We start from the raw sequence: 15,423 nt of genomic DNA on the forward strand, positions 1-15,423 counted from the left end.
TGCTGTAAACAGCTTCCAGCACAAGCAGACAAATCATATCACTTCTACTTTTGATATGAAGTCAAAAGCTTAGGGTAGACATGGTCATCCTTTTTTCTTAACTTTCAACAGGTCTGGGCAATTGTTTGGATGTAGGTACCTAGGGCACTACACAAAAAGAGGGGTGTATCTGAGAAGAGAGGGCAAATAGATTTAATGTCTCTTCATTCAGCCCATGAAGGTATAAAATAGAGGTCTCCTCAGAGAATGGATTATTGATTCTACTTGTTCTGTTTTACGATGAACACTCAGAGCATCAAAGTGTTTTATGCAAATGCCATTTCTTAACGCACCTGCCCCAGCAGTCACAGTCCTGTTAGGGAAGTACACATAAGGGTCAAACTGAATCCATACTAAAAGATAGTTTGACGGTTTATTTTTTCTTGAATCTGAACTGGAATCATTGTTCTGAAGTGTTTGTGGAGCCTGTGCTTGGCTCCATTTTTTAAAATAAAGCCTTTCAGCTCCCTAAATAAAACCACACCAAAAATTCACATAAACAAGCTGAAAGAAGACTATGTCAGTGAAAGTCTACACAAACAGGAAATATTTGTGCTTAAGTCAGAGTTTGTTGTCACTCATGCTTTACCAGACTGGCAAGGCTGGAAATGGTGCCTCAGAAATCCTAGAGCTGTAATTCTGGATGAGGAATTTTATGCTGAGCAAGACAAGCAAGGCAACACATTTAAAAACCCAACATATTAATAGTCCATTTATTTAAACAAAAGACTCTTCTACCATAAGGAAGTTACAAGAGAGATTAAAACAAAATGAATGAAAATTAATCATAAGTAAGAAATATCTTTGCAGAGATATACTCCTGCTGAAAAAGGTTCAAGCCTTTATACCTGTTCATGTGTCTCCTAGAAGGTGAATGAAGACATAAACCATATCTCTCACACACTCTCTCACACAGTCTCACAAGTTACAGGAAATAACATCAAGCCATTGAGCACAAACCTTATTCCAGAGTATGCAGTGATTCACACATTGACGTGGCTTTGTGAGTATTGACAATGTGAAAAGTTAGATCCAGGAAAAGTTAGATCCAGCTCTGCACATGAAAACTACCAGCCCTGGTAGATGGGAGAGCTTCTGGTTAATCTCTCATCACTGCTGGTGTTAGCTTCAGACAACATGGTTATGGCCTCATCAGTCTGCTGGCTGTCAGTTGTCAAGATCTTCTTGGAATCATGGATGTTGCTTTGGTAGTTCACTGGCGAGGGATAGGCATTTTCCCCCACAGTTGATGAGGACATAGATTCCCAGGGTATTTCTCTTTTTCGCCATTTCAGGTCCACTCTCCATCCTGTCCAGCCATAGAAAGCTAACGTGAAGAGAAAGCCCTGCATGGGATTAAGAACCCCCTAGGAAAGAGAAGTGCAGCAGGAGTTACACCAGCAAGGAAGGCTTCATCCTCAACTCCAGTAAAATGCTTTGCATGTTTTAAAAACTTTCCTTTCACTGAATGATTGCTGACTTAAAAATAAGCTACTTGCACACAAATAAAAAATGTGTGTTGTGGCCATCACAGACACAAACAGATAAGAGAAAAATACCATGACCTGTTTTCCAAAACGCTGAGGCCATAACAGTAAGCAGTAAGCACCAAATGATTTTCTAGCATGAAGTTTAGCTAGTCAACCCCTTGGTGTGTTTTTAACTTTCCCCACAAGCTCTAGACTTTCTTTATTCACAAAAGCACATATATTTTTCATTACAAGCCAAGTCAAATATATGAGAGGAGACACTAGCATAGACAGTCAAGCTTTTAAAAATAGCAGGAATTGATCTGTCTGGAATTGCTTTGATTCTTGAACCAGTGAAAATGTCCATCAAAGTGGGATGGAAAAATGGGGAGAGGCACTGAAAAAGAAAATCCCAAGTGATCACCAAAAAATTTGTTTCTGTTCCCAGTGCCATGAGATGCTTAACAAATTAATGGCTTTAGCTGCTCCCATTTTTCTCATAGGAAAAGAAGGAAATTATTTTTATAACCAATTAAAATCATAGGTCAGTCCCCAGACTTGACCTCTTGCTCTCCAGGTGAGGAAGAGCAAGGTCCCTGTCACATGAATGTGTTCACTCCTTGTCAGAGGAGAAGGAGGTGGTATCACATCACTTGCATCGCTTAATCTTTCAATACCAAACTGCTCAAATGCTTAATTACACAAAGCATGCTCAGGCCTTACACCTACTTAACAGCTCCAGAATAAATTCTCTTGGAAAATGAACCTGCACTGTCACCTCTGAAAAATCCCTTGCCAAATATTCTAATAGGAGAAAAGAGGGTACAGTAAGAGACCAGCATCTCACAGCTATTTTTGGTGTCTTGTGTGAATGATTTTTTACCTATTTGTTCCCAAATAATGATCCAAATGTCATGACATAAGATGCAATAATTCTTTATAATAAAAAAACCCCACCCTAGTTGCAAACAGAGAATTTCCATGAAATCCTCATTTAATTGGGAAACCTTCAGGAACTGTGTGCTAAAACTTTGCAGCTTGCACTACGGCAGAGTTTAGCAAGGTTAGGCTAGAAATCACTGTAGTTATTTGTTCTGGATCTTAAAATGGGTAGTGATCTCTCACACAGAGAATGCATACTCCAGTAAATGGGGGAAAAATTTGGCCTCTAGGACATTTTTGGCAAAGTTTACATGTGAAAAGCACTCCCATCGACTGCTCGTTCATTTCTCTTACTTTCTGCTTTTCTTCCTTGATTTTCAGAGTGTTTATATCCCTCAAATCATAAACCACACACTATCCTGGGGCTGTTCCACCAGTCTTACAACAGTGATTTCTAAGACTAAGCAATGTCACAGCTGACCCACCATTATAATCCAGGTGATCAGTGCAGCACTTCTGAGGTTTTTCAGGGGCATTTCATTGATATCTGGCTGCATTTCGAGATAGAACAGAAGGGTCTCATTGATGATATTGGATGACCAGCTATGGGAGGAGCAAAGAAGAAAAGGACAGTTACATATGTATGTGCATGTAAAATACGCTTTACCTTCAAATTATAGAAATTAAAATCATTATAAGGACAGTAAGATTTTTGTAATCATGGAATCATTAAGGTTAGAAAAGACCTCTAAGATGATTGAGCCCAACATGCTTGGATTTCTTGTTAAATCTCAATCTGAAGGGACCAGGAGGTCTCTAAGATCATGATCAGGGACCAGACATTCACCTACTCGCCCAGGCCTAGACAATATAAATCAATATAAAAAAAAGAAAAAAAAATTTGAAAATTTTAACTTGCTGCAGAACAGTAAATTGCAGAATAAAACTGAGAAGGAAGTGTGATCTAAAATGGGAACATCATGCATGCTGATTTCTTTTGCTCGTGCCTTAGAAGAGTTGTGCTCACAGACAAGGAACCCAAACACATGCACTTTTAAAAGGCTGCAGGATTTCCAGCTGGAGTTAAAATTTCAGGGTTAGAGTAAAGACTTCCAAAACGTCCATTAGAAAACACTATAAAGCAATGAGAAAGTTGACTTTTAAATCCTTGAAAATGCTAACAATTATTTTGAATAAAGGTAATATCTGTTTCCAAATAAGGATGAGCATAATCAAGCCTGATTTGGTAAAAGAAATTCAGAAAGTAAACCATCAGCATCTATGTCATACTTTCTAAGAGGTTTTATATATGTCCTTTGCACAATTATATTTTTATCACAATGTAAAACCTCCTGCTCTCCCCTCTCAAATCTGTAGGCATCTCTTCTATCCTGTGTTGCCCCAACCTGTTGTCTTTGACTAAAGCATTCCATATTTGACTTCTGGGATGGAAGGGAATCTTCCCTATGCTTCTGAGATGAGACTGCCTCAGTCTTTCCCTCCAGTAACCTTTGAGAAAGTTTTTACATTCCAAAGCTTATGTTTTATTAGAGCAAAATCCTAAACCAGAGCTGTGATTTTATTTTTTATTAGGAAAGCCCAGAATGAGACAGAATGGAAATAAACAAATGTCCCCACAACGTCCATGGGAAATTGGCCTTTCCTTTCACTCTTGTTCCCAGATAATCGAGCTGGCCACCATTCCTTAGGTTGCAATGCACTTCTGTGGTGCCTCTGGGCTTTCTTTCCACAGCCCTGGGAGCTTGGCTGCATCTCTGTTCCTTATTATTTCAGAAGTTTCCAGGAAGCCATGATGGAGGATCCTGCTGTCCCTCACTCCCTTCTATGCTGGCTACCCCAACCTTCACATCGGAAACTTCACTTCCAAGCCAAGAAGACTGCTATCCCCCCCAAAAAACAATAATTTCCTCTCAGAGCACTCCAGTAGACAGCAGCCAAGAGAAGATAAAAGAGGCAGCCTTTGTCCCTGCTCAGCCTTTTAAAGCAATGGAACATGCATTAATACACCTGTGTATAAAAAAGTTAAGTAGATGTAGAGACTGCTAAGTTTGGCCCACTCATTTCACTGCTACAGGACCATTTCTTGTTGTCCCACTCCACTCCTCCCTACCACTTTTCTGTCCTATGCCAAAGTACTATTTTCATGGAGGAAGACAGAATATTAAAAAAAAAGATTAAGTAATAAAAAATTTCACACACAATCGTGCAGAGTTTTCTTTTCTGTCATTTCCTTTATTTTCAGTTAATATCCATGGTTTTTTCAGACACTTGAGAACTGCAGAGCACAGAGGTGGCTGCATTGTATGATCATAGTCAGAGCCATGAAGCCAGACTCAGAAGCACATTTATTGTAGGTTTTCAGTGATGTGTTTGGTGACAAGAGGCTCTGAGATATGCTGATTACAGAAAGCCATCTATCAGCCCACAGAGCTGGGAGCCTGCTGTACCAGACAGCTTCAGTCTATGCCCAACCTACTGGGAATTTTTTGCTATTGTTTCTTGTTGCTTTTGCTTTTCTGTTGGTTAAACATTTAATCATTTCCTCACAGCCTCGTGATGTTACAGGAGTGATTCAACTCCTCTGTGAACTAGTTTAGAACTGCTTCTTCCTTAGATACCTTCCCTTCCAAGCATAAAGACAAACAAATGAAGCAACCCATCAGTCTTCACTCTTGTCCCTGACTCTCTCCCTCTGGGAAAAAGGCAGTTTAAAACAAAATAATGCACCTCTTACCAAATAACAAACACCAGCATAATTTTGAAGAAGCGCATCTGGATCTCTGTCCCCAGACGTCTTTCATTCTCTGTGTAAATCCCCTGTCTCCCTTTCAGTAAGGAGGCAACTGAAAAGTATACAATTATGTTCATTAATATATGCACATCTTGTTAGCTTAGACACAAAAATCCAGAAGATAGAGGCCTGAAAGAGGGAGCTAAGGAATGGATGGATTTGTCTCCAGCAGCTGTTCAGAGCTGGAAGGACCATTTTCAAGGAATCTCACATATAGCCTAATACTAAAGGAAAATAATTACACACAGCTGCATTCCTAAAATAAAAGATATCCCACTAGGTGGGGTTTTTTTCTCTCAATCCTACTGACAATATTAAATAGTATGGTCGACATATTCCTATTTTATAACAAAAGGTAGAGTGTACCTTCTATATAATGTGTGATATAATTATATACTTATCATGTGATGTTTAAATAGAATACCTTCTATCCTATTATGCACATTGTTTTTCATTGTGTCCCTGATACAGCATTAGCTACACATCTGTAACTCAAAGATGTAATGTCAGCAAAAAAAACTTATGCCACATGCTGTTCAGATATCACAAGGAATATACAAATGCACAAACAAATATACAACAAACAACTTTTTATGGGGACAGTTTTTAAAAAGAACAACTGCTTCTTTGAAAATGATTATGACTGAGGGACAGAGGATGGATGGTATAAAGACTGAACTGAGAATACCAGATTTTCTCCAGCTTTTTTATATAATCAATGTGTAGATAAATTCAGGTACTGCAAACATCTAGCACTGATCATATTACATGCAAAGAATGCATTGAATCTGTGGCTTTTTTTCAGTCTCATTTCTTCCAAGCCCTGGATAATAAATTAAACTGGAACCTCAGATCCCATCTGAGTTGTGTACAATTCCCATTTGTTTCATAATCTCAGAATCAGAAGACACAAAATTCTGATCACATTTTATTGCTTTTTTTGCTCTAGGGCTGCTGAGAAGTTAAATCAACTCTCAGATCTCACCAACGAGAATAAATTACATTCCAAATTCAAGGTTGGTACCAAAACTACAGTAGAGTTAAGCATCAACTGTACATCGCTCAAATTCTTTAAATCAAGTAACATGGAAACACCTTTGCCAATCTGCAGTAGAGGTTAATAACAGAATAGCTTGAGTGTGTAATCAGAGTGTGTCTCTAGGGCAAATTCCCCATGAAAATGGTGTCTTCATTTCAGTAGGCAACTGCTTCCCACCCTTTGCTGTATCTTTGTGATTTAACAAGGAGCTGTCCCACATCACTGAGTACAAAGTCACGACTTTCTACACTATTGCTATGTTGCTAAATAACACAGACTGATGGATGCTGGCCATTAGGAACATACCTGCTGATACTGTCCTCCTAAACAGGATTGGGTTGGCCACAAGCACTAGCAGGAGTGGGACATAGGTCGTGATGTAATGTGGGATTGCATGTTCCAAGCCATTTTCACAGCTGAAAAGAAATCATTAAAAGATTATGCAATATTTTTCCCCACAGCTGACAGTTCTGGCTATTCTATCTATGTCACCTTTAACTTTAAAAAAAAAAAAAAAAAAAAGGAATGAAGCAAACAGATGCAAAACTTTTAATTCATCGACCTTTACCACCAGTTCACATGGGACAGAGTTGATTTTTAACATGCACTGTCTGTGTATTTTTCTCAAATTGAAAGGAAAGCTAAAACCAGGAACAGGAGAAGGGTGGCTCATAGCAGAAGCTGTATCACAGCATGCCCAAGTGCCTGTATTGCCTGGCATATTTCTTCAGGGCCCCCTGAAGCCCTGGCAGGTATTTTGAGCATACTCACTGACTCAGTGGGACATCCTTGGCAAAGATCAAAATGCTCAGCTTTTGAATTTCTGTCTCTAAAGCTGACCAAAAGACATTCAAATGACCAGAGAGTGCCACGATTTCACAGTCTGTTCCCAGAGCCTGCTTACCTGGAGAGAGAAGGGTAGTAAAGCAGAGCAATCCCTTCCACGCAGAGCATCACTGCGAGGCCCCATGTCATCATGTGGTACAGCACAATCGTACTGCAGGCATCAAACACCACAGGCACGATTAAAGGTATCGAACCTTACACTTCCCACATTGCAATGTAAAAATAGGACCCTCACTGAAAAAGAGCTTTACAGATAGGAAATGGTGCAGAACAACACTGGCAGTACATTAAACTAAGGAAAGCAGGTGGGTGGTGGCCGTCCTTCAGAAAAAGAATGAGCCAAAGCAGTCATTCAGCCTTGCACATAGAAGTCCGGTCCCCTCCACCCCATAAGGTGGAGAGGACAAGACTTCTTCCCTACTCTTAAGAAGGAACCCCTGCATCTTTATTTTCTCTTGCAGAGAGCAAATTAGCAGATTAAAATTTAAGAATGGAGCTTTTGTGATTTGAAGAAAATTATGTTTAACTTTCAGAGCTGGATACTGCTCCTATCTTAGGGAGATTCAGACCTGTGTTTGTAGAAAGTCTTTTGGTGTTTACTCTGATCTTAGAATCAAGCCCAAATACTCATGAGTTTTTTGGTCAACAGGGGTGGGGGAAGGAGGCAGGTCCCAGCTGTTTGACTAGAACTATGGGACTTTACAAAATCAGGTTTATCCTCAACAGTCTAAAGTTAACTCAAAAAGCCCCATTTTGGTTACACCTGCAGAAGAACCATATCCTTAGTACCTGACTTCTCTCTATCATCTGGGAACAGAGTCACGTAATTGCACATTTAGCAGCAGCAACTGAAGGTTATTTTGCTCTTCTAACAAACAACTTAGAGACATATTATATTTTCTGTCTGGCATTAAAGTATGGTACTTTCCAAAGGGTTTAAGTTCTTTCGTCACAGGCATTGCAGAAAAATATATAGTAAATACATATTTTTTTCTGAGGGACTTTGGAAGTGTGATCGGAAGGGCAATAATGACCACCCTCCCTGAGAAATGGATAAAAAAAATCAGAGAAAAAGAAAAAAAAAATGGAATTAACTATACGAAATTAACTGTATGAAATTCAGCACTTTACCCCTCTGAATTTTTCATTTTCAGGATAACACTATTTTTTTTGCTGCAAGAATCAATTTCGGATACAGAGCAGGGACAAAAATAGTCATCTCATTGACATAAAGTTTATAGACCACAATTTGCTCCATATTTATCCAAAGGTTGAATGGATTCAGTTACATTTAAATTCAAGTTGGACATAAATCAGTATCTGAGCATTGCCCTGGATATTTAAGCACTTAGAACACCATTCACCCCTATGGTACGAACATCAGATGGTTGTACAAGCCTCACTTATACCCTTAGACAGCTGCAGACAGAGACATACAGTGTTGGAGGGGAAAAACAAATTCAGAGCTTTAACTCTGGTACCTCAGTCCAGCTGATCTTCTCACCACCAAGTAAGAATCAACAGCATAGCAAAACAACCACCAGAAGCCAGCGCTATATAACAGCTGGATCCACATCTAGAGGGGAAAGAAGTGCCAAATGTCACAGCTGCTTCTCCAGTACCACTGGGGCAGGGAAGGGACTCTAACCTTTGGCCTGGTGATTTGTTCTTTAAATGTGTATATTTTCCAGATGAGATTATGAAGTATGAAATCTTACTCAAAATCACAGGAACAGCATTGTTGTAGCCTATGGGTCAAGTCATAGGTAAGCTGAACAGCATTTGCTTTCACAGCTTATTTTCTGATTTAGAAAACCTGTCATTTACCTCTCCATTCCTAACCTGAATGTTGTAAGCCCACAGAAATTTATAGCAAGGATGTTTTAATTTTAGGTTAAAATTTCAGTTTTTTCTCAGTAGCTGAGGCACAAAAATATAACTGATGTTAGTCATAACCACAGTGTGCCTATGCATTTGTGGGTTCTGCATGTGATGGGTATTTTCTTCAAGCACAAGATGGTTATTAAGAATAAAAGACCATTAATGAGAAAATCACTCACTCTCTGGAAAAATATCCCTACTGAACTCCCTGGCTGATTTCTTCAACAAAAATCCAAAGGAAACAGGTTCAAGTCAAGCTAAATATCACAGCATTCTTGAGCTGACCCTATGCATTTTTCCCACGAGCTTATATAAGATAAGTGACCTTACTTTGCCACTGTATATAAATTCCACATTTCTTCCCCATAGGAGCTGGCTGTTTATAATAGTCTGGGACTGTTTTAATATTCATGTTATCTTCCCTCCAAGCCGTCTTTCAGTTCTTATCTGAATATCCTTTACCAGGGCTCCATAGTAGCATCATTTTACATCTGGAAATCAGCATACTTGTTACTGAGCCAAATGTCAGTGAATAGAGATCTAGCACTCCTTCCTCCAAAAGGCAAATCAAGCTGAGAAATATTTCCTTTCACCATGGGTGTAGACCCTACCTCTAGTAATTTGTGGCATGAATTATTCGGTATTTAATTCAAACGCCATGACATTTTTCTAGTGCACAGGAGGCAGAAAAATAAAATCCCAGTCTTCCTTCTAATGCACTTTACCCATAGCACTCAGCACATAACTTCATCATCATATTTACATATTTGCTGCAGTTGAAAAATGCACAATTTACTACCCATACACACACACACATACAAAAATAATCTGCAGAGTCTTTCCAGAAAATCCAACACAGACAAGACTGTCTCCAAAAATAATATAAATCAGATGCACTTAAACCCTAAAGCTTCATATGATATCTTAGTTTTTAGCAAAATGACACATCTTGCTACAGTGCCTGAAAGGGAAACCCCCTGCAAACCATTGAAAGGAGATGTCTAAAAGCCTCACTATTTGGAGTTTGTATAGGTTTGTGGTTAAGAGAAATAAAACAATAGTACTAAAAGAAAAATAAAATAGAATCGGAAACATTTTATTAACTCACATGAGATTACGTTAGGGAAAATGAGTGAAAGAAGGGTTAGTTTTCATTCCAATACAGTTAAATCTAAATATAAAATTACTTAAATTACAGTATTTTCCTGGAGCCTAAGTAAGGGAAAATAAAAATTGTGGTAGACCACTATGCTCCTCACCATCTAACCTGAAATTCAAATGAAAAACAGTCTGCATATAGTACCCTGTCATGCTTAAAAATACTTTTTTATATTTTATGGGCCAGAGAGGGAAACATGAGGAGGAACAGGTTTTGAATAGGACATTCTTGCTGCAAGATATTGAGGTTTCTGCTTTTTCCTCAAAGAAAAAAACAACATTTGTATCTAATAAGCAAAACTTAAACACATGTGATAGAATTGAGAATTGATAGATGTATACAATTTATATTTGTGTCCCTGGCACAACATTATCATGTTTGAAACTGCCATTATATAGGCATATAAAGCACAGTGAGTTCAATCTGGCACATATTGTTTTATTTTAAAACTAGTGGAGCTGTATAATTTTCTATTCATGCAACCTACCCCCTTCTACATTGTGAATTTTGAATTGCAAAGTTAATACTGCTATTGCTCATGCATTATTTCATTGGGGACCCTACATTCCTATTGCATGTGGGTAAAGCGATGATCTGTCTTACTTGTCATTCTCAATGTTTTGGTAAAATTTGTGACCTTTATTCTTGTACAGTAAGCTCAAATTATATGTCTCAGTATTTTGATTGTAAAATTTGGAACTGAGTTTCAATCTGTACTTTTGGAATGCATTTACATTTTCTTATTCTTGTGTTTTAATCCAGAAGACACTTAATTAGACTTGGCCTGATGCAGTCATTGAGTGCCCAGCTATCTGAGCTGAAATCCTTCATGGCAGGGACAGACCTTCTGCCAGCACATTTGTGGCTTTGAGTATATTTATCCTGTTGTCCCTCTGTGTCTAAAACACACACTCTCATCCACAAAAGCTAATTTGAGCTACTCAAGTTGCTGGTTTCAGGAGGTCCCTGCTGCCACCACACAGGCTGCAGTTTCTGACAGAGACGATAACCTTGCACTCCCAGTGCGACAGAGCCACTGGGGCACTTGTGGTGCTGTGCCAGCACAAACCCAAACAATGGTTCACAGCCCTTTGGGGTTGCTTATACCCTTATGGCTCCACACCTCTGACTTTGGTGTATTCCACCCCCTGGCACTCCTGTGACGAGTGAATACCACAGAACTCCCGGGATCAGTCTGACCTGCGTTGCCCTACATCCTTACACACACCATATGGCACCATCACCACCCTGCCCGCCCTGACCCAGGCTCTCAGAGGGAGGCATGAACGCACTTGCAGGGGTGTGGCAGAGGCTGAAACCATCATATCCAGGCTCTGACTCATAGTCACATTTCCCTTTGGACTCAGTTTTCCTTTCAGACTCCCCATGCGGAGGGACCCTTAATTGGGAGCAGAAGAAAAGGGGGATGATCTCTGTACCTACCGCACTCCCCACACAGAAAGTGGAAGGCCACACGTCAGTCCTGTTTGACACAGAAATGTCAGCTATGAAGCCTGGGAAGCCCAGCCATACACTTGACCTGAAGATCATACCTGAAGAAAAAAAATGTATTAGTGCTTTGAATGTGCTGGTGTGATTTGAGTCACATGCTTTTCCCTAGCCACATATTTCACATCGCAGCCCAGATTTTGTGTGTCTACAGGAAAGCAATGGCTGCAGAGGAGCACAGCAGGGACAACTGTGCTATTTAAATGTCAGTGTAATCACTCAGAGACAGTAGCTCCAAGAGTCGGAAGCTGCTGGGACTTAAAATGTAACATAGATTAGAATCTCACTTACTTAGAGATGCTGTCACATGCTTCCCTAACATAAACTGGGTAGCATTTAACAGATTGACACAGAACACTAAATAACTATTTACCGGCATATATTCATACACTGATATTCACTTCTCTATAAAAGCCCTCCTTGCAGAAGAGTTATTTTTCACTTTTCTCTGCCTTCATTTTACAAGCAGCTCTTTTCCTTCTGTCACAGGACTGGACAAAGCAGTGCTTCTGATTTAGGTAAGAACAATACCTTTTTTAAAAATAAACTTAGAGTTTTTTAGTGAGGTTTTCTGGGTTTGCTTGAAATAAAGCACCAACAGGAAACAACAAAATGACCATGTTTCCCACCAAGAATGAACTGTTTTCCACCCATCGAAGTGAGTCTAATGCAAAACCAACAATGGATAACTAGTTTTAGTTTGCCAGTGAAAGAGGAAAGGAGAAAAATAACTTTATCTATTGTTGTCTTCACCTGACTGAAAGGACATTTTCCAGGTGCATGCACATACATATTTTCCATATCTCTTTCTTTATTTCCCCCTATAATCTTTGGTTTAGTATTGGTACTTATTAGGTACTGTGAGAGGACCTGGCTGGGTATGAAAGGGGAAAAGACCTGAAACACAGACACACAGATACACAGATACACACACAGCTCCCAGGAGTGAGACAAAACAGCACTATTTCTACTACCTAATGTGAGGGGGGGAAATGCTACCATAGAAACAAATGTGTCCTGTATTTTCATAGCACGTCATGATAATTTATACCCAGTTTGGCAGTAAGTGACTGAGGGGAAAAATGACCAAATGACTGATGGGACTAGCTCAATACTAGTTTCATTTTGACTCGTGCATTCTGTTTTAGTCTCTGCTGGTTTATTCCTCCAGACTATCAGCCAGGGTCTGGGCAGCAGGTTGTCCTTGATAAGGTAGCTTTACTCACATTTCAAAAGCCTGTGTCCAGCACGATCTGTGTGCAGCTGCAAGTCAAACTCATTTGCTGTCAATATGATGTGCCCAAGAGAAGCAGCTGGCACATGAGCAAGAGGCACACTTGGTCCAAAAGGATTTAAGAAGATAGAGGATAGTGGTTTTCAAATGCATTCCTATGGACTGGCTAAATGTTTAATGTCAGATTTAGTTTCCAGTGTGCTGCATCACCTCCACTTTGTGCCTCACTCTGAGAACCAGTTGCCATTCTAGATTTTAACTGGTTTTAAAGCAGAGATTTTGGTGTAGATTTGCCAAGAGCTTTCACTTCCACATTATGATTATTAAACAAGAACTTTCTCCCCAAAGACTCATAATTTCCTGATCATACTTAGTCCAAATCTTCCTGTGAACACATACAGCATGCTTCCCTCAGAAATCTCTACTGTCCACTCACCAGCTTCATTTGTCTGTAGTACTTCAGAGCAAAAAGAACCTGTTACAGCAATGGCAAGGGACATCAAGCTGGCACTTACCTAAGCCTCCAAGGATGTCACAAATGGAGATAAGGAGAAGGATGGTAGAGGAGGAGGAGGCTTTGGGCACCTTCCGTGGGCTCTGTCCCTTCTTCGGCAGGAGCTGTAGGATGGTCAGTAGCAGACTGATGGAGGCACTGCCAATGCAGACTCCGCAGAACACTTCAGGCTGGAAGTTCATCACTAGCTGTGTAGCTGCATCCCGGTTTGGGCAGCAGTAGGTTTCTAACCTTGGAGAAGCCATGAAATGTTCGACTGGTGGAGGGGGCCCACAAGCAGAAGAAAATGCTGTTGCTTCCCCAAGACAGCATTCACTTTTTCTTCACCCTCCCCATTAGTCCTCGGTGGTGAGAATCACGCGATTGATGGATCATGTGCTGCTGCTGCTGCTGGAAGTAAATCCCCTAGAGCTGCCTTTCTCAGCCTCTCCTAGCAAGGAGATCAGATCCAAACAAGAAAACACAGTGTAATCTGAAACATGCCCAGTGCTTGCTCAGAGCCATTGGCAACAGTTCACTCACATATTTCTGCTTGCACAGTATGTGATACAGGAAGACTTAAACTCATCAGAGCATTGAAGATGGTTTAAAATAAATAAGGATGCAGATACCAAAGTAGAACCATTACATTTTAATTGTGTTTCTCTTTAGCCCCATCCCACACAGCACCCTTTAATTACTGCAAATTAATTGAAAAGATGAGTCCAGACACAAGCAGTTCCAGTCTTTAGAGGGAGAAGCAGGGATATAAATCCACACCCTAATCCAAATCTCAGTTTTAGTGATCCACCCCTGTAAATAAAATTAGAAACATGATACCCTATCACTGAAGAAAGAGATTACATTTGGGAAGAAAATATTAACCTTATCCTATTTAAATTGCAAGCACAAAAAAATCCCCTCTTTAGTCAGTACTGTCTGCATTGGATCAGCTTGACAGTGAAAATTACGGGACTTAGGATTTCTCAGCAATATATTTCTCTCTTTTTTTTTTTTCTTTTTTTTTTGAATTTGGTAAGGATTTAATATGAAAACAGGAACTTAACCTGCAATATTTATCTTTGCTTTATAAACTAGACAATAGCTTTTAAGACAGGGGTCTTGTTAGATACAGCAGCAAATAAATAAAATCATAAACACAAAAAGTAATTCTCCCCTTTAAAAAGTCTCAAACTCCCTGTGTCAGCCCTCAGTCTTCCAGAAAACTTGTTTATAGGGACATATTCAGGAAATACAGGAGGCAACATTGCCAAAAGACCCAAAGTCATGGGTTTAACCATGTTAAATAACATAGTCATGGATTTTATAGTTAGTCCCTACAAGAACAAACGACATAATCTTTTTCCCTCCCCCTGCAAAGGTGTAGCTTATTTTTTTTAAATAAGTGAATTTTAAAAAATTCTACTGATGGCTAGTGAATGACAGTGGGATGTTCTTTGTGCAGTGTTTATGCTTTCCCTCAGTAGAGAAAACAGCTGCAGTCCTGGGTGAAATGGTACCTGCTCTATTCACTAACCAAGACACCTCATACACTTGATCCCAGCAAAAGAACGAACTCCACCAAACTCGTCACCCTGATGATGGGGGCTGTACAGCCTCCTGGTGCTGGACAGTGGTGGCAGGGCTGGGGTGGCAGGGCTGGGGTGGCAGCTGGAGCCCAAGCTGCCAGGCCTGACATGCGTCCGCCCCTCCTGCTGCCACGGGACTGCCCAGACCACATCACTCGAAGAGCAGGATGTCAGCCGGCAAAGCCAGACTCCTTCACATGAATGTCCATACATCAACAAGGTGTTTGAACTCCTGCTGCAGTCAACTGAGGTCTTAGGCAGCCAAGCTTATGGTCTAGACTTTGTCTAGAGAGCTGTTCAGATCTTCTGAAAATAAATGCACAGGGTGAGCTGAGGAGGCTCTGGTGGACCATAATAGGAACTTAGGCATACATGTCATCAAAGACTCTGAAACACAGGCAGCTGAGCTGAATGTTTTGCCAAGCATTTTTCCTGCTTTCCAGCATAAAGAGATTTCCCTGTTTCTTGGAT

General features: G+C 40.1%; 1 protein-coding gene across 1 annotated transcript; it reads right to left on the reverse strand.

Moving 5' to 3' along the window:
• Positions 1 to 723: 723 nt before the first annotated feature.
• GPR143 (G protein-coupled receptor 143) lies at positions 724 to 13,795 on the reverse strand. Its single transcript, XM_010394374.4, has 8 exons — positions 13,386 to 13,795; positions 11,571 to 11,680; positions 8,569 to 8,663; positions 7,146 to 7,238; positions 6,548 to 6,657; positions 5,146 to 5,254; positions 2,876 to 2,993; positions 724 to 1,406 (listed from the first exon to the last, which is right to left on the reverse strand). Exons 1-8 carry the CDS (start codon positions 13,627 to 13,629, stop codon positions 1,107 to 1,109), a joined length of 1,179 nt encoding a protein of 392 aa, XP_010392676.1. The 5' UTR covers positions 13,630 to 13,795; the 3' UTR covers positions 724 to 1,106.
• Between the last annotated feature and the right edge of the window lie 1,628 nt (positions 13,796 to 15,423).

Source organism: Corvus cornix, chromosome 1, assembly GCF_000738735.6.
Source record: "Corvus cornix cornix isolate S_Up_H32 chromosome 1, ASM73873v5, whole genome shotgun sequence".
Lineage (NCBI taxonomy): Eukaryota > Metazoa > Chordata > Aves > Passeriformes > Corvidae > Corvus > Corvus cornix.

Coding starts and splice junctions, on each gene's coding strand:
- GPR143 (XM_010394374.4), bottom strand. CDS start 13,629: ATGGCTTCTCCAAGGTTAGAAACCTACTGCTGCCCAAACCGGGATGCA. Junction 11,681..13,385: donor TGACATCCTTGGAGGCTTAG/GTAAGTGCCAGC, acceptor TTTTTTCTTCAG/GTATGATCTTCAGGTCAAGT. Junction 7,239..8,568: donor AGAAGATCAGCTGGACTGAG/GTACCAGAGTTA, acceptor TGATGCCTGCAG/TACGATTGTGCTGTACCACA.